General features: G+C 49.3%; 2 protein-coding genes across 10 annotated transcripts in view; one reads left to right on the plus strand and one right to left on the minus strand.

The window, feature by feature from the left end:
- CADM1 (cell adhesion molecule 1) overlaps positions 1 to 19,715 on the plus strand; it is a 133,707-nt gene that overhangs the window by 108,532 nt on the left and 5,460 nt on the right. The window contains exons 9-12 of one of the 6 annotated variants that reach the window (XM_058856871.1): positions 8,470 to 8,502; positions 13,632 to 13,685; positions 15,581 to 15,661; positions 17,368 to 17,429. The exons of 2 other annotated variants lie outside the window; for them this stretch is intronic. In XM_058856871.1, coding sequence (XP_058712854.1) covers positions 8,470 to 8,502; positions 13,632 to 13,685; positions 15,581 to 15,661; positions 17,368 to 17,414 — 215 coding nt within the window. In that variant the 3' untranslated portion in view covers positions 17,415 to 17,429. Of the gene's footprint in view, positions 1 to 8,469; positions 8,503 to 13,631; positions 13,686 to 15,580; positions 15,828 to 17,367; positions 17,430 to 19,715 lie in introns of those variants that run through there. 3 more of the 6 variants (XM_058856868.1, XM_058856866.1, XM_058856867.1) reach the window with 3 other exon arrangements.
- LOC131588215 (platelet endothelial aggregation receptor 1-like) lies at positions 15,728 to 17,371 on the minus strand. 4 transcript variants are annotated; one of them, XM_058856874.1, is made up of 4 exons: positions 16,390 to 17,371; positions 16,324 to 16,345; positions 15,894 to 16,283; positions 15,728 to 15,849 (listed from the first exon to the last, which is right to left on the minus strand). In XM_058856874.1, the coding sequence occupies exons 1-4, from the start codon at positions 16,914 to 16,916 to the stop codon at positions 15,793 to 15,795; spliced, it is 996 nt and encodes a 331-aa protein (XP_058712857.1). In that variant the 5' UTR covers positions 16,917 to 17,371; the 3' UTR covers positions 15,728 to 15,792. The 4 variants fall into 4 exon arrangements, with proteins under 4 accessions (XP_058712857.1, XP_058712856.1, XP_058712859.1 ...); XM_058856873.1 differs by lacking the exon at positions 16,324 to 16,345 and having other exon boundaries at positions 15,894 to 16,303; positions 16,346 to 17,371; XM_058856876.1 differs by having other exon boundaries at positions 15,759 to 15,849; positions 16,000 to 16,283; positions 16,324 to 17,371.

The raw sequence follows: 19,715 nt of genomic DNA on the forward strand, positions 1-19,715 counted from the left end.
CCAACAGCCTTAGAGCTCCCTTAGCATGGGCAGTCGTTTCAGCCTCCATCCTGTCAGTATCAATTTCTGAGCAATTTATAGAAAGTTTGGTCTTCGGCAATTCAGTTCACCTGATGTGACTCAAGATGCTTTTTCTCATGCCGAGGTGTTGGTCTTTCTCTGTGATAAGCTTCTCCCTCACTCTCCCAGAAAAGAGAATTCCACCAGTCGTTTTTATTGAGTGAGTGCCATCCATAGGCCCATTCTTGAGGAGCTGCCTTTCAGCTTGTGAGGTTTCCTGTGTCTAGCGAGAAAAGATGAATAAAAACAACCAGCAAGATCATGACACCTCTCTCTGACACATCCTCATACCTCCTCACAGACCTGACTCATCAGGAAAACCCTTCTGATTTATTTGTAACCATTTGCATTGTCATTTCTCTGACCCTTCCTATTCCAACTGCTGCTTTTGCTTTTGCTTGCTGCTTTTTGTGGGGCTTTATTTATTTATTTGTTTGTTTATTTATTTTTGAGGCAGAGGTGACAAACGGCAGGTGAGGATGGACCATTGAATAGCTAATGGCACAACGTTTACTGTTTGCTGTAAACCACCCCTTGTGTAAATGCCTTCACGTTTTATTTGCTTTTATGACGCTGCTCAGCTGACTCTCACCACCCTGCCCAGGGCGTTTCGTGGCTTCTTTTCCTTTCGAGGTTTCTGCACCCAAGGCAGGCCCCGCTGGCACGGACGAAGCCTCTCTCCCAAGGTGCCTTAACGCGCGCCGGCGGCCACCATCGCCCTGCCAGCCCTCGCCGTGCTCTGCTTCCTCCCTGCAGGTGCTTACCGGTAACCCCAGCTCCACGCACCCGGCTTGGGATGCTTGGGATGCTCTGCCGTGACCGCTCTCCCTTCTTCCGTGGTTTTGATTTCTAGACTTAACCCGCTTTTGTTTCAGTGGAGGTTTGGAGCTTTCTCAAAGCCTCCCTAAGAGCTGTTGGCAGAGAAGCTCGGCCGTGTGTACACAGGCTGTACGTGGACGTGCTCGCAGGTTTCTTTGTTCGACGGTAATTGCTCGTGGATTTCGGAGGGCTAAAAGGAACAATGTGTCTTGATGCTTGGGTAACCCCTTCAGTTAATCCTGGTGCCTGCAAACCTTAATGACTGTCCTTTTTCTGGGAACTGGGTTGTTATCAGCCTGTCATTTTAGGGATTGCCCCAGCACTGCCTTCCAAAGCCTGTGCTGTCCTCGCTTGTCCTCACCCATGGTGTCAGCTTCTACAGTACTGGTTGGTTCTTCCCAATAAATAGCAGTTTGATTGTTTGCTGTCCTGCTGCAAGTGCTGTGGCTCATCTCTGGATGCTCAGTAGCCTTTGGGCTTTCCTTCACAGAGTTTTCCAGATTTTTTATATAAAAAATAAGAAGGGGAGGGGAGGGTGGTGGTTCGTGCAGTCAGAAATGGCCATGTCATCACCCTGGCAGAGGTTCCTTGGGGTAAGGAGCATGTGGCTGTCCAGCGTTGTTCTCTCACCTTTGTTTGCAGTGGTGGAGGATCTCAGACTCTGGTGGCAGAACTCAGTGGGTCTCCATTGCCTTCTTGATGCTTTTCTGTGTTGGCTTTGAACTGCTGAGGAGGCTGGAAAAGTAATGAAAATGTGATATTGCTCCCTGATTCCAGCAGCTCCTGCTTGCGATTTGTCTGAAGAAGATTCACTAATGCTAATAAGAGAAATTACTATTTTCTTCCCTGGCACTGAGTCTTCTTGACATGCATCTTACCATCCACTGCCCATGAGCTGTGTGCTTTTCCCACCCAGAGCAGCTGAGGCTTCTTCTCCCTCTGTCATGCAGAGATGTGCGCTTGTGTCCTCTCCAGTCAGTGCTCAGGAGCGTGGAGCCACACCAGCTTCTGCCCTTCAGTAGTTAAGAGACTTTCTGGCTGGAAAAAATTAGGTCAAATTAACATAATCTCTAGAATTACATAGCAGAGTAGTGTTGGAACATTTTTCAGAGCCTTGAGAGACACCTGATAACTTAATTCCTGTCCTCACCCAAATGCTCCAGCGTTCTTCCTGTCTGACAGAGGAGAGGTGGGAGCCCACGGGGTGTTCTCTGAGCTGCTGGCAATCCAGGCATCTGGAGCCAGCCCAGTGGAATCCAATCCTTAGGATGAGGTGGGCTTGAAATCTGTTTTGTTTTGCTGTTCTTCCCCTACTTTTAGTATAAACCTGACCTAGTTCATGTCCCCTGGAACCATGGAGTAGTTCTGAAAAACAATTGTCTTGCTTTAATTGAATAAAACATGGGGAGAGAGGCTGCACTGAAGCAGTTTCTAGCAGGTGACCCTAGAAAATTCTGCCCTTGGAGTTGTCCTTTTGATTTATTGGTTCAGGGAGTTTCTGGGGGAGCTCTTGGAAAGCTGACCTGATGCTTTCTCCAGCGAAGGACAAGCTGAGCAGTGGTGAAGTTTCCAAACACCGCGACCTTTAGAGCTTTCCCTCTGTCACTTTAGTGTAGGTGCTTGAAAAGATTTCCTGCGTGACAGCTTGATCTTTTCCATGTATCCTCCAACAGCATTGATATTCCGGCCATCCTTTGGTGTTTCAGCCGTTATCGCTGCCGAGCCCTTTTTTATCAGTTAAATTGTCCTTGTGGCTTTCTTCATTAAGATGTACAATACGATACAGCAGAGCAAGCAGCATCATTTGAATTACCCTGGAGTCGCTCCTTGGAATGCTGGGCTTGGGCAGCTGTTGTTTCCTGGGAAATAAAGGTCCTTAATCACAGTCCAGCCCCAATCTCAGGGCATGGTGCTGAGCATTCGCCTGCCTTTCCCAGCCTCCTCGCTCCTGCCCTCCTCTCAGGATCCACAGCATCATTCATAGGTGAACATTTGCATTTCCCACACTTTCTCCACAGGTGGAATTGCACAGGTGTCTTGGCAGCAGTTTTGGTGAAGTCCTGGGGGTGACAGGCGCAGGTTGCCGGTGTTGCCAGCCCTGTGGCGGATGCTGCTGACTCTGTAAAGGTGCTGCTCTCCATCCTTTGCAGCAGCATCAGCAGCAGGCTGGGGGCCCCCCATGTCCTCCCTGGAGTGCCCATTTAGAGCATGTTTCAAATCCCACTGACCCCTTGGAGTAGCAGTTGTGGGTGTGTATTTCAGGGGGCTGTAACATTGCAGGCTGTCGTTTTCACTTGAGAATTCCCAGCCCCCTCAGTGAATGCGTGTGGAAAGCACTGAGCCCATCCTGTGGAAACAGCTCTGAGTTCCTTCCTGAGGCTCAGGATTTCTACAAGCAGGAGCAAGCTCTCTTTGTCTTGGAGGTGTGCAGGAGCCAGTGAGCTCCAAAGCAGGAGCTGAGAATTGATGCTGAGTTGGAAGATCAGCTCTTGAGCAGGGACACATGGTGGTGGAACTCTCCTGTCACCCACAGGGGCAGAAGCTGTCTCCTGATAAGCACAACTTCGTGTCATCCCAGGTGCTTTAAAAATAATAGCACATGGAAATGTGAACGCTGTCAACAAAAATAGGTTTTCAGAGCATTTCACATGCCAAAAAACTTCTTCAAAACAAGAAGATTTTTTTTATCTTCAGTAGGAGTTTGTCCTTTCCTAATTACAGCCGGTGAAAAGCTGCAGTTGCAGGGAGTTTATCCCAGCAGTAATCCCAGTGGCTGGTGGGCAGGAAGAATGCAGTCCCAGTCATCCTTCTCTCAGATTTCCTTGCAGTGGGTTTGTGGGAGGTGGGTGGCAGCCTGGGGATGACTAAAGCAGGGCTGGGACATCGGGACATCGGCTCAGGTACAGCCACTTCTGCCTGGCACTGCTGCAGGTGCTGGCATGGAATCTCATGGTAAAAACACTTTTGCTCCCCAGTCAGCTGAGAGTAGTCAGCTTCAGCTCGGCTGTCCGGACTCTCTGACAGTCTCTGGCATTCCTGGGGATGTGGAGATGCCCACACTGCCAATGGGAGATGGGAACATCAGCAGGAGCAGCCAGGGCTCCCAGTTTGCTCTCGACATTCCCAGTCTGCTGTTGAGCTGTGACATGTTCAGGTACTTGATTCCACTGTGAAGGGACGCAGCCCAGGGATTTGTTCCCCCAAATTACTTATTATTTAAGTTTTGCTTTCTGTTGAAGGTTCTGCCTGTCCCTGGTAAAATGTCAAGTTAATTTAAAGATGATTCTGCGTCTTTCTGACATTTTCATCCAGGATGTGTCTGCATTAAAGGGGCTAAAGGCAGAGCTGACAGGCCTGGGACAGGAAATAAAATTTAATAAAATTCAGTCTTTCAGTCCCACCCCAGCCAGTAGCAGGTATGACCTGTCATACGTGGCCTTACCTTTGATGACACAGCATAAGCAGTGCACAAACCATCGTCTTGCTGAGCAGAAGCGTGGGATCTGTGCAAGCTTGGGCTTGAAATCAAACCCAAATCCTCACAAATCTGTGTGGAGAAACATGCAAAAGCATGGCTAGAGCCCCTGTGCTAATTTCAGATTATTTTTGTTCTGGTCACACACAGCATCCATACAGATTGTGATGATTTCTGTGAAACATCTGCTCTGCTAATCAAGTTGTCCCCAGGGCCCATTGCAGCACGCCTGGACAGGGGCACTCAGCACCAACCCAGAGCACTGTACAGAGCAGATCGGGGCTTTGGGATGCAAAGGACATCTCCATCCATCCTTGGAGGAGCATGTGGTGAGGGAGAGGATGGCTGAGGTGAGGGAGAGGATGGATGTGCCACTGCTCTGGTGTTTGAGCCCCGTCACCCCTCATCTCCCTCATTGCTGTGGGATGTGACATCTGTGCTGGTGTCCCACAGAAATTTAATCCAGGGGAACGCCAGGAAGAATTTTGTAGGCTTTTGCATCAGCCCCAGGGACCTGAACCAAAGCAGGGATCTGTTTGCAGTGCTGCATGCTGTTCCCTCAGGCTGCGTGCAGGAATTCACACTCGCCCCGGTCACTACATGTGAAGTAGTCTGGAAAATCGGGAAGAAAAAGAGCTCCATGCGTCAGGGATCAGATTGGCTTTTGGTTTCAGTTCAGAAAGCAATTTAAAAAGCAATATATTGAATGGATATCTATACTTGCTAAAGCCTCTTTAAATTTAAAAGGCAGCAGCATGTTTTGCTGTTATTTTGTGGATGTGCTGCTGTAATTCTGTGTGCGCTCCTCACCCCCTGCACCAAGTACCTCTGCGTGCCTGCAGCACTGTGGCTGCACCATTCAACCAGGGGAATTTAATTTTGCTGCTGGGGTTTTAACATTCCTCCATCGTGCTTGTTCTGTTTGAGGCTGTGGACTAATTATGGCCAAGTTTAAAGGGCCTGATCTGTCACACTCTGCAAACAGTTTGAAGTTGGAGAGAATCCATTTGAGAAAACGAGGAGGCTCAGCGGTGGAGCTCATAACTCTGAGAAATGTTGCCCAGCTGCCTCCACACAGTAATTTTGTAAATATGTGTGTGTATATGTGTGTGTGCCCTCGTGTAGCTGCCTACTGAAGTGGTGAGTGCCTAGAGCTTGGGTGTCATATGAGTTGTCTTAGCTGGCAGATATTTATTTCTTATGGCCATTGCTACACAGAAATCCCAATAAAGTGAAATTTGCAGCTTTGTACAGGCCAATGGTTACTCCCTTGGGTACCTTCTGTAACTATAAACTAGGCCCCTGAGGAGCTTTTGTACACAAAGATTTTGGAAGGCCTTGGCATTGTTCTGCTTTTCCTGAACAGCAGTCCTGATTGGCACTGAGAAGAGAAGCCTTGATATTAAGATAGAAAACCCCATGTTGAGTCTGTTTGGTTATGTGATTGCTATATCCTCTTGGCTTTTCTGGTAAACCAGCCCATTCTTCATCACCAGCTTTCCATTTTAAATGATAGCTATCAGCCTTGGGTGATCGTGTAGCTGTTCTGCATATCGATGGCTTGGGGCCAGAGCAGTGCTTTTTTGTGACAGCAGAGCCTTTCCTTGGTCAGCATTAGTTAAGTCAGGACTATATCAAAGACTTGTTGTTGGTCAGCATTTGAGGAGAAGAGATGGATTTTGTTGTAGGACATGGGGCAGAAGGCTGATCCCTGGGGTGCTGTGTGCCTGCTCTGACATGGAAATGTGGCTGTTCTTGAAAGCAAAGCAGAAGCTGGTGGCACATACCCAGGATTCAGGAAAGCACCTTCAAAGCCAGCCAGACCTGCCTGGAGTTACGGGTTGTGTGAGCAGCAGCACTGCAGGGCTGGGATGTCCCTTCAGGCTGTGCAGTGGCAGTGGTGGGGACACACACGGATTTACAGGAATGCACTGTTTTGGTACCAAAGCACCAGTGACCTTTTTCTCTCCTTTGCCACGTGGTGATGTAGAAACACGCCAGTGTCAGCGTGTTCGTGTCTTTACACGGGGTCATTCCCTCTGGAACACGTGTGTGCAGTCCTTCTTCCCAGAGGACTGGGACTGAACAGGACTCCCCAAAAGCTCACTCTAAACTTTAACCACTCTGTGTTTCCTATTGCAACCATCCAAACCATTTGCTAATCATAACTTTGTCATTCCAGCTGCAGCCAACATGTTGTTTGACGTGGATATTTGTTCGCACTTACAACCGCTTGAGAACTTTATTTTGTGTAACCTGTTGGTCTCTGTCCCCGGACGGGGAAGCGAGATGCACTGTCCAGTTTGCACTGTTTCTTGACTAATAATCTCTTCCAGCACATCAATACAAGTTTGCTTCCAGCAGATTCTCTATTTAGTGTAAAAGCTGACATAACTTTTTTTATTTCAGGAAGACAGTAAATTGAGACTATTTATAGATGCCAAGATGCTATCTCAGGAATTAATACTCAGTTTTACAAGCCCTTCTAAACAATGGGTTACTCCCCACCTCCACCACCATTTCCCCTTCCACCATTTGCTTGGTTAAAGCAAATGGGGATTGCTACCCAAAACCATAGCAAAGCCCTGCTCTTGGTCTCCTCGTGGCTTTGGAAGGATTCCCTTGTAGCCCCCCAGGGCTCCCACAGGAGAGCAAGGGCTGGCCTCCTTGAGAGTGCCTCAGATTTGGTTGCCAAGATGAGAACAGCCTATGTTGGCAGTGGAAACAGGCTAATGATGGCTTGATAATCTGTTACGCAAGTCGTGGTGCAGTTTGTTAAACTGTGCAGGGTTTATTTGTTTTGCTTCCATAATTAAAGCATGTAGACCTTGTATCTGTAAGTATTGTGTATTCCTTGTATGATTCTTGTCTTTGCTGCTGCTTCAGGAATTCAGCCCTGGGCTGTCCTCAGCTAAATTGCCAAGAAACAGGTCCTCCTTTTTCCACTGCTGCCTGTGCCCCCTCAGGGGCCCGTCCCCAGGTTGTCTGCCAGCATGTCACCGAGGGGACACGCCGCTGTGAATTGTCTGTCGTTGCTGCAAAACCCAAGCTCCGGGCTGCAGTGCAGGGCCAGGCGGTGCAGCACCGCTGAGGCTCGCTCACACGCTGCTCCTCACTCAAACACTGCCTGCCCCCAGTCAGCCAGGGCTGCCCCAAACCTGGCTGGCCCTTGGCTCTGGGGATTTATTTCAGTCACTGAGGAGCCAGTCTGCTCCAGCCACTGACCCCTGCCTCAGAGCACCTACCTCCAGAGGGAAAGTAAACAGCCTCCAACAGCTAAATTAATAGTACATTTGGGTAATGTGGTTACATTTCGTTTAGAACTATTGGTGTGGGGGAAATAACTGTCAGAAAAAGCCTTCAGTTTTGGGTCAGTCTTTTTAAACTGCCTGTTGGAAACACCTGGAAGATACAAAGAATCTCTCCATTGGCAAGGCAGTGCCCCCCGAGAAATTTCCAGTGGGATGTAGTCCAAATGGAGTAGAGTCAGCTTCAGACTAACCACCAAAAAAACATACAGGATGTTTTAATTACCCATAGCTGTTGAACCAGGGACCTGCTGCAGCAGAGGGACAGGCAATGTTTGTCCACAGTTGCCAGTTCTAGAACATATTTTATGCTGGAAAAAATGGTTCATCATGCAGGTGGTGGCTGGGAAGCTGGAGGAGAGGCAGGAGCAGACTGTTCCCTGGCCAGGGGTTCTCTGATGGGGCAGTGTTTGAGTGTGTAACAGCGATGTGCCAAGCCTCAGCTCCTCATCCTGCTCTGGAGCTTCTGTTTTGTCCCCACCAACCAAACCGTTGGTGTCGGTGTTTTCTCCTGTCTCCTGTTCCCCTGACTTTGCAACCACCAGTAATTGTTCTGGCAAGGACCTGGAAAAAGAAAAAAATTTACTGTTTTCCTCAGGCTCATAGCTTTTGAACTGGAGGCATGTCTTCTAAACAGTGCAACTCACTTCAAATGCTTTTTGCCTTTCATTTTATTATTGCTTGTCACGCAATGTTCTTTGAAAGCTTGCTCATATATTATCTGTTCCATTTTTTCCATTTTCCCTTTTTTTGCATGCTGTTCCTCCTGTTTCTTCCCTTCCTCCAATCCTCTGTTCCCGTGTGTAGACACAACGGCGACGACAGAACCAGCAGTTCACGGTTGGTATCACATTCCTGTTTATCTTATTTCTCAGCGCTGCTGAGTGGCAAGACAAGCCTGGGAAGGGGAAGCCAAAAAGGGAACTGGAGTCTTCAAGGGAAAACTGTTTCAGGTGGCCTCATCTCATAAATACAATATGGGTTCTAAGGCAGGAAAGTCTGTCTGCTCTTGTCATTTCTGCTGTGAGCTTCCCAGCTGATCATCCTGGTGCCAGGCAAGCACAAGCCCCATGGAAGTGGCATCCAGGTCCAAGCAATACCAAGTGGTTCTCACCCACTGACTGAGAGAGTCACTTCACATGTGAAAAAGAATTTTTTTTTTTTTTTTAAAGATTTTTGAGCATTTTTCTTGCATTTTGAGTTAGTTTTTAAGACAGGGAATCCAGCGGGTCTGCTGGCATAGGGCAGCCCTGGGGATTCTCCAGAGGAGCACTCGCCTCCAAGGTCGGCAGGGAAGTTTGTGTTATTACACTGCAGAAGGAGACTGGGAAAACAAATAGCAACACTTTCCTCTCAGCATAGCAGTCTAGCAAAGTAACCCTTCTCATCTGCTCGAGGCAGTCTAGCTAACAGCTTGACAGCTTCCTGAGCTTCCTCCATTCCCCGGCAAGCCTACGTACGCGCTGCAGGCTGGAAGTTGAGCATCCCATTTTTTGGCACAAGCTTACTTTTCAGCTGAAGAACCTAAACCTCTGACAATTTTTAATTTCAGCTAATTCGTGTTGGACTTTGCTGTTCTAGTTTCTTTTCACTCTGATAAATTGATTTTTTACTGACAGAAATCCCTAGCACAGAGCACCCTGTTCTCCTGCCTGCTCCCCTTGAGGTGTTGCTTGGCCAAGGTCAGAGGCAGGACTGAGCAAAGCAATCATTCAGTAGCAATGTGCCATATCCACTGGAGGGGCTTGCACTTCTTATCCCAATAACTTACCTACCTGGATGCATTTTCCCACTTGGCATAAAGATGGAAATCTTGGGGCACACTTGTTTTTTGTCTGTGTCAGTCTCCCTGTGTGTTAAATGTAAAGAGCTAGTGTTGCTGATTTTGTGGCTACATGTTTGTGGCTAGATGTTGATCCCTAATTTTGAAAAAGATCAGGTAGCCCTGACAATAGCACAACTCCCAGCATCCTTTCTAGGTGTCTGCATCAGGAAAGGCTCGGTGTAGGCATGTATTAGACTCTGAAGTGAGGACCAGCTGGGCAGATGCTCAGTGGCAAACCCTTGTCCCGTTTTTTAAAGCAATTAAATTTTTTTTTTATTTGTTCTGAGGAAGCCATAAAAAGCCTGTTTTTAACTCAAGGACTTCCCTGCTCCGTGGGGAGGATTGTTGCCAGGGAGGTGGCCAGCTGAAATGACAACCTATCCCAGTCAAACGAGCTGCCACAAACTTTCCTGCCTTAAAACCAGCCAGTTTGTTCGGAATTCCCCCTGTGCTTGCCCTTGTGGGGTGCTTTTCCCGTGAAGACTCTGGATTTCTTTCCAAGCTTGTGTTGCTGGAGTGTGTATGGAGTATACCAGGTGTTTATGTTGGCCATTTGTTCTTTCCAATGTCCGATGGGAGTGAGCATGTCTGTGAATGACTAGAAATGCATGGGCATGAATACAGCCAAATGGATTTTCTCCAAAAACGATTTAAAATGAATTGGGGGAAGAAAAAAGAAAATAAACCAACCAAAAAAAAAACCAAAAAAAAAAAAACCAAAAACCAACCCAAAAAAGAGCTTGCTAGCAAAGAAAATGGAATGTAAGGCCAGTGTGGAACCAGCACAATGCTTCAATCGGGGAAAGAGGGTTTTGAGCCATTTAAAGTTTTGGAGTGTATCCTAGAGGACTGGGGGGAAGGAGTCCTGTGTGTGTGTGCATGTCCCAGCAGTAGCCAAGGCCCTGCCATTCCAGTTTCCTCACGGAATGGAGTTGACGGCAGCGATGCATGAGTGACCTAACGCACGAACGTTGTTAACTCTTTTGTTGAAAAATGAGAGCTTAACTGTGAATTTTCTGATGCACTTTCTCCTTTCTCTGCACTGTTCATTGCCAGAGCTCCAATAACAGCATGGTCATGGCCGGCAGGAAGGCTTGTGCTTCCGCTGCACCCCACGAAAGCTGGGGTTCCCCAGCTTCAGCCCTCCTCCCTCTCGGTGTGCCCCCCTGGGGTCAGGGTGCCCGTGGGGCTGAATTCGCAGGTCCCACTGTTTGAGCTGGAATATGGGCAGAACTCAGTGGAGCCGGGAGTGTAACAACCTGGAGTGTCTGCACCCCTCAGTCTGGGGAGAAAGTGCTTTTTCTGCCACGCCCTTTTGATTTTCCTCCCTGCCCATCTCCCCACCAGTTTTTAATGTCCTGGCCCCTGTTGCCCCTGGGTGGGCAGAGAGCTGGGCCCTCACGAGGTGCTGGCCTTCATGGAACCCCTCAGGTGTGAGGCCTAGCTCATGTTTGCCCCGTGCACAAGCAGGACACCTCTGAGCAGCCGTGACCTTGGACACACTGACCTTGTGTCCTGTTTTTATCAAATTCTGCCCGTACCCCGTTGTAAGCAGAGGGCTTTAAATGCTCAGAATGATTCCCCGGGATGTGGGTGCTGCCCACACAGGGCATTGTGCTTGAGGCCCTGTCCATCCATGTGTGCCCAGCAATGGGGGCTCAGGGCTGCTCCCCACTCCACTGGCAAGGCAAGAACCAGGCGATGCTGCCTCAGCACAGGCAGAATTTCTGCTCATTCTCATGGAAAAGCAGGGTTTTGAGCCATTTGGAAAAGCCTTCTCTGAAGCTGGCAAAGCAGGAAGCCTTGGAGTGAAGGTTAAAATAACAGAAACACCCCCATCACAAACGAAGAGTGATAAGAAAATACTTGGCCCATAATTCAGCAGGTAAATTATTTTACAGGCTGGAAATTCTTCCCTGAAGGCCTGTGTGGGTTTTCAATTGTGGCCGTAGCAGGTTTGGTACAAGAACAGGTAACACTACTGTGTTGCACTCTTGTTCCTTTTCCTGTTAGTGCTCAGTCCCTGAAAATGAGTTTTGCTTGGCTGAAGCCAAAGCCCAGCCACACCAGAGCGCTGGCCACTCGTACACCTTGCCACGGAAAAGGCCTCAGAGCTTTCTGCCTTGCCATCACCAAGCAGCTCTGCCAGTCCACCTGCCTCCTTCCCTCTTGGAAATGCCCTACTTAAAAGTGCGGCTAATAGTAAATGGGTTCCTCAATGTATTTTACAGCTCCCGTCCTTGGGGCGGTTGAATAAAACATCACAGCGTTGTCTGCGCGGGTCTGCACTGCGCCGCCGCACGCCGCATGAAACAGAATCCCTAATTGCTTATTTAGAGCCTGAGATGGGAGAGAAATTGGCTTTTCCTTAAAAACTGGATGTAGCGTGGGAGCCAACAGAAACCTAAATATAGCCAGGGTGCCTGGTCCTGGTGTGGGCACCTGGGTGAGCTGCAGGATGCACTCGCCCTGCTGGCTCTGCCTGCTGAGGATTTACCATTTCCAGGGAAATGGAGCAGAGTGAAAAGTTCCCTTTCATTTCTCTGACAGGAGTAGTGGCACACTTTGAGTTCATCCCCTCAGAAGTGAAAAGAAGGGGCTTTAGTAGCCAGTATGAAAGTTTAATGAGAAAAATCAAGAAGTAATTTACCACCTATTTAAAAGCCTCACAACAGGTTTTGACACTGGCCAGTGGCATTTGTGAGTGTCCCAGGTGCAGGGAGAAATGGAATTGTGGAATTGTTGCAAATTTTATTCTGAAAAGGATTTTTTTTTTGCTTCATAAAAAATGCAACATTGCCCTTTTTCATCAGTGAGAAAATGTAGTTCCTTTAAAGGGAACTCTCTACAGAAGCAATTTTGGTGAGAGAAAAGTTGAAGAGCTCCTCTGCCAAGTGCAGCTTTGCATGGCTAATGCTTCTGTGAGGCAACTGTTGTATTTACAGATCATTTATAGGAAAAAGGCTCCTGAAAATCTGAAAAGGGCTCCCTGAAACCCAAGAGTGGCACACAAGCAAATTTCCTGCTATTAATCTAAATGGCTTCCCACTTCAGGAGGTAATTCCAATGGAGCTTCCTGGTGATTTGATGTATTTAAAAACCAGTCACTGAAAATTAGTTTCATTTTTAAAGAGCAGTGTATATATATAAATATACATATTGCTGCTCTGCAGTGAGGCCAAGTCTGCACATTGACCATACTGCGCTCACAGCTTGGCTATTTAACACAGTCAGCTCTGGTAGCAGTCCATGAGCTGACAACCCCAGGTTCCCCAGTGCCCAGGGATGTGGGATCTCTTGATGGGAATTTTTTTTCTTTGCTTATGCATTTGCTTTTAGTGGCCAGCAGCAAGAGCAAGTCCTGGAAATCACAGCCCACAGGGTAACACTGCCCCACGCCACATTTCAGTAAGTCTGGTGGCCTCCTGGCCCCAGTTTGCCCTGTCACTGGTGCTGAGATGCCCACCCTGGGGATGCTGTGCCTGCAGACCCCAGCACTTCCTCAGACTCCCAAACCAAGCAGCACTAATGCCCTCACTGAGCACTGGCTGTCACAACCACGTGCCTCCCTGATGGCTGTATAGCTTTGAGGACAGATTCTTTTCCCATAAATCCATCACATTTGGGCAAATGAACAGGAGCTGGTTTGTCCGATAGTTTGGCAGAGGACACAGCCCGCAGCCTGCAAGCAGGCCATGACATGCACTGCGCAATATTCCTACTCTCCCATCGATAAATGGCCAGACTTGTCATCATGACCAAAACTAATTGGATTGGGCACAAAATCGGAGGCAAGCTTTCCATTGCCCTCTGTATGCAGGACCAAAATCAGCCTGGGCTAAATTGGGAAATTGTCCCCGTGACGGCCGAAAGGCAGAGTTTGGGGGGCTCTGCATGCTGTTATGAGTGGTCTCAATGCCATGTTTCGTGTGCCAACAGTGTAGAGCGAGGAGCGTTTCTGTCTGTAATAAAGGCCACGATTGCACTGGTGTCACACGATGGCTCTGCCTGCAGCGGCAGACGGTGGCAAGTGACTGACGCATTCTCTTTTTCCCCCCCAAGAAATTCATCCTCAGTTCTTAAGTGTGTTGTTCTTTGTCGCTTGAGAAACGCAGAGAAAAACGAGTCTGTTTTTACTTGTAAGGCTTTACTCAGTTGCCCAATTCGGCCGAGGAGCTGGACTATGGGGATCTCTCAGGTAAGGGTAGTCCGTAGGTAACCCGCTGCTCTCCTTCTCTAGACACTGGTTCCACTCTGATTTCTGCATCTTGGCCATGTTGCATTGTGCAGTCGCTATGGCACAGCCATTCCCCCCACGCTCTCGCAGCTTGGAAGTGCTCTCCTTTCTGTTGGGGTTCTCCTCCCTTTTTTTTTTCTTTTTTTTTTTCTGGTTTTGGCACCCATTTCTGTGTGGCATCCTCGGACATGGGGCAGGAGGTGCAGGGCACCGAGGCCAACCATTGTAGTTCCCTCCTGGCTGGGGTTTTTTGACTGCTGGTTTGGAGAACCGGTTGAGTTGAATCCTTGTAAAACACTTGACTCTGCCGTGTTGTGTGAAACCTCCCTTGCAGGTGGCCAGCACTAACCCTTGGCTGCTCAGGGATTCCTCATTGTACCAACATCAGATTGGGGGTAAAAAGGAGGTGGTTGTTTCATCAGTAAGGCCAAACCAAGTAAATGGTTCAAGCCTCTTTTTATCCACACTGTACAGAAAGAGGCATAAATGCATCCTCATGGCTGGTTCTTGCCAATTAGTGCTGATTGAGATTAAAGCATAACAGTGTCTTCAGTGGATGCAGTTTGGTGCATTCAGAGCAGAGCCTGTACCAGTGGTACAAACCTAAATCTCTGCTCTTCATGTTTTCCTATAGAAATGCACCTTTTTTTTTTTTTTTTTGTCCCCCTCTTGCAGAGCATCCCTGCAGACCCTGGTGCCTGCTGGGCTCTGGCTGCCTGTGGCTGCTCCAGCACAGGGTGCACAGTCCTGGCCATAGGGCAGGAGCAGCCGTTTGTCCCCCTGGGAAGAGCCCAGCCCAGGGGGGTTGGAGCCCACTGCTGTTCCTTTCAGGGGTTCAGCATGGAGCAAAAAACACCCCAAAAAACCCTGAGTCCTCCTCTTATTCCATCAAATGGTTCCCTCTCACCCAATCAAATTGGGAACATCCCATCCCATAAGCCACTACAGGTGTGCTTTGGCCAAGAGGTCAGAAATGATGGATTCACTCTGGATGTTTTCTAACACTGAGCGATGCTAACCATTACTATTGCAGGCCCTGGACAGATCCTGTAGGTAAGATGCACCAGGGCTGTGGTGAACATCCCTGTGTGGATGGGGAAAATTTGTTTTGCTGTAATAATTCCTTTTACTTTATAAAATTCAATTTTTTTAAGGAAAAATACACTTTTTGGTGAATGAAGAGAAGAACCTGAAAAAATTCCTCAAAGGAATTGCCCAGAATGGGTGTTTCCTCCCCAGCCTGTGCTGCCCAGAGGGGCTCACACCTTTCCTGGAGCACACAGCTCAGGGTAGTCCTTTTTCTGAGTCTGGAATGGAAGCCAAAATTTCCCCCACCTTTCCAGAACACAGCTCAGGCAGAGCCACTGCCCACAGCAAGCACCTGTCGTGTGCTGCCCAACACCCTTTTTGGAGCATCTGGTTTGGCTGCTGATTTTTTCCATAAGAGTTTCAGCATTTTGCTTGTTGCTCTTTAGGTTACTCCTGCCTGCCCAAAGGGTGATCATTCCTGGTCAGGTGTGGTCAGGATCATATTGGGGCAGGTTTGGGGGAGGCACTGGAGAGAGCCCCAGGCCTTTTCCTGCTGCAGAGTGGCCTCTGCCCCGTAGCCCTTGTTCAGAATGCCAGGAAACTGCAGCCAGGTGATGTTTTTGGCCGGGGGTCAGCACACTGAGGCTCTCAGATGGGTGGTCCAGGTGAGTGCCGGAGTTGAGCTCTCGGTCGGGAGCAGCCAGGCGGGCGCTGGGAGCCCTGGGCACCACCCTGAGGGATGCAGGGCACCTGCCCACCCCCACGGGGACTGGCGTGGCGGGCGTGGGGGCTGCTGCCGTGTTTGCTCAGTGTGCTGTTCCTTCCAGGTACATCTGTCCCGCCCACAGCTCCAACCGAGGCTCTGCCGACTGAGCAATTAAGTAATGCATCCCTTGCCTTCCACCCAGGTAGCCTGAGTGCAGAGCCGTCCTGCTCTTCCCACCGAGCTCTGTGTGTCCGTGCCTCTCGCAGTCCTCTTGTTCCTCACATCCTGAGCCCTTAGCGTTCGGAGAAGGCTGGCCCAGCACCTCTCAGTTCCTTATTCCTTACTCCAGCCTGGCCGGTTCCTGCAGCCCTGGGAGGCGCAAGGGCACACCTGAGCGTGCAGGTTCACACACCTGAGAGTGCAGGAGCACACACCTGAGCGTGCAGGAGCACCCCTGAGCGTGCAGGAGCACACCCCTGAGCGTGCAGGAGCACACCCCTGAGCGTGCAGGTGCACACCTGAGTGTGCAGGAGCACACACCTGAGCGTGCAGGTGCACACCTGAGCGTGCAGGAGCACACACCTGAGCGTGCAGGAGCACACACCTGAGCATGCAGGAGCACACACCTGAGCGTGCAGGTACACACACCTGAGCGTGCAGGTACACACACCTGAGCATGCAGGTGCACACACCTGAGCGTGCAGGTACACACACCTGAGCGTGCAGGTGCACACCCCTGTGAGTGCAGGTACACACACCTGAGCGTGCAGGTGCACACACCTGAGCGTGCAGGAGCACACCCCTGAGCATGCAGGTGCACACACCTGAGCGTGCAAGTGCACACCTGAGCGTGCAGGTGCTCACCTGAGCGTGCAGGAGCACACACCTGAGTGTGCAGGTTCACACCCCTGAACGTGCAGGTACACATACCTGAGCGTGCAGGAGCACACACCTGAGCGTGCAGGTGCACACCCCTGAGTGTGCAGGTACACACACCTGAGCGTGCAGGAGCACACACCTGAGAGTGCAGGTACACACACCTGAGCGTGCAGGTTCAGACCCCTGAGAGTGCAGGAGCACACACCTGAGTGTGCAGGAGCACACACCTGTGAGTGCAGGAGCACACCCCTGTGAGTGCAGGAGCACACACCTGAGTGTGCAGGTACACACCCCTGAGCGTGCAGGTACACACACCTGAGCGTGCAGGTGCACACACCTGAGCATGGGGTTGCACACCCCTGAGCATGCAGGAGCACACACCTGAGAGTGCAGGTGCACACACCTGGCTCTGCTCCAGAGCATCGGCACCTCCTGTAGAGCAGGGGAAGGTTCCCTGACCAAACCCAAGCGGTGCCTTTGTGGAGGGGGTGCTGGTGGATCGATGGCTGCGAGCACGGCCCCCTTCTCCAGAGAGGAGCCTGTGGAAGCAGCTCTGAGCTCTGCCAGGGTGAGCACATTTATTCCAACAAAGCGCGTTATTTTTTATGAAGCGATCTTGAAATGGGTCGCTGAAGGGGAGCTTATTGATTGAAGAAGGATGAACTCCTCAAATTTCTCTGGTTTAAATTAGAGCGAATTCAATTACAATGCGACAGGCAGGTTAATGCTGCTCTTTAAAGCCCCTCAATAAATTCGAGGAGGGGTAGCCTCCTCCACGCCATGCTTTGGGAATGAATAACATTATTGCTCATCCTGTCATAGTCAGGCAGTGATTTCTGTCCTCCCATGTCGTGGCTAAGTAGTTTGTAGTGGTCATGGAGTAACAGCTGCCTGTTCTTCCACCAGCACCCTCTGCCAGGCCCAACCTCTAGTGCTGCTCCATCATTTCAAAAACTTTCTTCCACAAAAGAATTGACCCCAGATTCAGCTGGGAGGTGTCAGTGCAATCCTAATGTTTCCTACCTTCAGGGAGAAGGAATAATTGGCTCACCAGGTTTTCAGGAGTGCTCAAGTGAATTAAGGCCATTAAGCACCCAGATCTTGTGGGATCTTCAGGCATATTGATGTGATAATCATTTAATAAACTGTAACCGGGTTTAGAAGAGATCCCTTGTTAAGGAATTCTTCAAAGCCACTGGCATAAGTTTTTGTTCCCCTGCCATGATGCAGTTGTTGCCTGCACATCTGGGCAGCTCAGGAGCTATCAGTGGGGTTGGTGTGTAAAAGCTTGCTCCTGCCCACAAGCTCAGCCCACGCTGTCCTATGTCAGGAGCTTGACATTAATTTGCACCCAGAAATAGAAGGTGAATTTTTGTGCAAGTGCAGCAGTAAATCCCAGTATGCCAAAATTAATGTCTAAACTACATTTTCATTAAAAATCTCCCTCCATTCTCTGCTTTTACAGCAGAGTGCACATAGAGGAAGGTCAGGGCTGTCCAGAGATACCCCAAAATGTTGTAGTTGGGCTACAAATTGGAAGGAGGTGAGGAGGAAGGACAGGAGGCAGAAGCACCATGCAACAGGGGCTCCATGAAACCTGGGCTTTCCCACATCACAGCAGCACAGACTGCATCTCCCAGTGCTGCCTTTGCTCCACACCTCTGGCACTGAGCCGAGGGAGCCGTAAAGGGCTGGAGAGGGTGCTGGAGCACGCAGGGAAGGAGCTGCTGGCAGCAGCAGCAGTGTCAGGAGCGGTGCCAGCGGCGGCGCAGAGGTGGGTCACGGGAAGGAGGATGCTCCTGTGTGCAGAGGGCTCCTGGCAGCAAGGTGAGCCCCAAGCCAGCACTTCGAGCCTCGCGGGATGCGCTGCTGAGAGCGTGGGGAGCACTGAAGGTAAACCTGGAGTGGTCTGACCCAAATAGGTCGGAAGCTGTTAGTGTGAGTAGAAAGGAGATTTAAAATACGGGCAGCCCAGTCCAACCCAGTCTTGCTTTTAGTCTTGAGATGCTGCTGCTGACAAGAAGAGTGGAATATTTGTAGATACATCTATATTTAAAGACTCATTAAAATGGAATTGAGTGGAACCTTTTCATTGAGAAGTTGGGAGGAGAAAAGTCTTCCCTCTGCTAAACCTCAGTGTAAGCACTGACCCAGAGTGCTGCTCTTACCATCACCAACATTTTTCTTGAGAGCCCACAGAAAGCTGGTTTTAGCACTTACATTGGCAGAAATGCTAGAAACCTGGAGATCATTAATACATTCACTTTTTAAGATCATTAATACATTCACTTTTTTTAAGAGTCCCGCAAAGCCCCCATAGCTGAGAACCTGCAGGTGTGAATTGCAGATGATGATTTTCAGTGCTTAGATGTACAATCCCCATCTCAGCATCTGCTCTGTACTGCTCCTGACCTTTGGAATTAGTTCCTTAGTTCTGTGATGAGTAGGAACCAGTCCCAAACCCCTTTCTCTCCTGTCTATGTGCTGTTTTCTGAGCTGCACTTTTTGTTTAAAGGAAAACTTCAAGGTTGCCATTCCAGCAGTGTAATCACTATTTTGTTGATTATACAAGCAGTTGGTAAAAATAATTAGCAAAAATAAATTTCAAGCTACCCATGTCTCTTCCTGTCCACCCTGGAAGAGGCTCTGAAGCACTCCTGCTGCTGTGCAGTGATCTGCTCCACGGGCAGACAGGCCTAGAACTGCATCCCATGAAACCCTGGCATCCCCTGGTGTGGGGCACAGCCATGCCAATCTCTTGGGGGAGCAGCACAGCATTTGGGGAGAAAAACTGATTTTTTTCCTGCATGAATTCAGCTCTGGCAAGTGGATTATACCATTACCACTGCAGTTTTCCTTTAAGGTGCTTTGGTGCCAAGCAAAGCATCGACCCAAAAATGGTTCAGCCAAGGTGCACTGTAGCTGCAGAGTAGCCCTGAGGGGGCATGTTGGTGACAACATGCTGTGATGTCTGTTCCTTCCCTGCCCTTCCTTCCCTCCTTCTGCCCCACCCACAAAAACACACAAGCAAACCCAAAACAAAACTCTAACAGGAAATTCCTGATGATTCGCTGGAGAAGCCAGAATTCAGCTTGCTCCAATATATATTAACATCCTAATGGGAAAGCTCTGCATGTATACATTTACTGCACCCTGACAAGAGGGAATTAAATGTCAGAAGGATTTGTAGCATCTGTAATTGAATTGGTGCTGAGAAAAGCAAATCTTGAGGAAGAATAACATATTAGGATTAGCAAATAATGTGGCATTTTGTCAGTTCCTGCCATCTCGACTGTTCCCTCTTCAGCAATAAAGTTGTGATTTCTGGTTTAATCAGAGATAGGAGGTGGGGATAGCTTGGGTGAATTGGAGACAGC

This window comes from Poecile atricapillus, chromosome 25 (genome assembly GCF_030490865.1).
Source record: "Poecile atricapillus isolate bPoeAtr1 chromosome 25, bPoeAtr1.hap1, whole genome shotgun sequence".
NCBI lineage: Eukaryota > Metazoa > Chordata > Aves > Passeriformes > Paridae > Poecile > Poecile atricapillus.

What these genes read in the sequence shown, in the direction of transcription:
- LOC131588215 (XM_058856873.1), bottom strand. Translation starts at nt 16,916, where the DNA reads ATGTGCTCACCCTGGCAGAGCTCAGAGCTGCTTCCACAGGCTCCTCTC. An exon ending in GTGTGAACCTGCACACTCAG is followed by an intron (nt 16,304 to 16,345) that starts GTGTGTGCTCCT and finishes CTGCACGCTCAG; the next exon opens with GTGTGCACTTGCACGCTCAG. An exon ending in GGGTGCTCCTGCACGCTCAG is followed by an intron (nt 15,850 to 15,893) that starts GTGTGTGCTCCT and finishes CTGCACGCTCAG; the next exon opens with GTGTGCCCTTGCGCCTCCCA.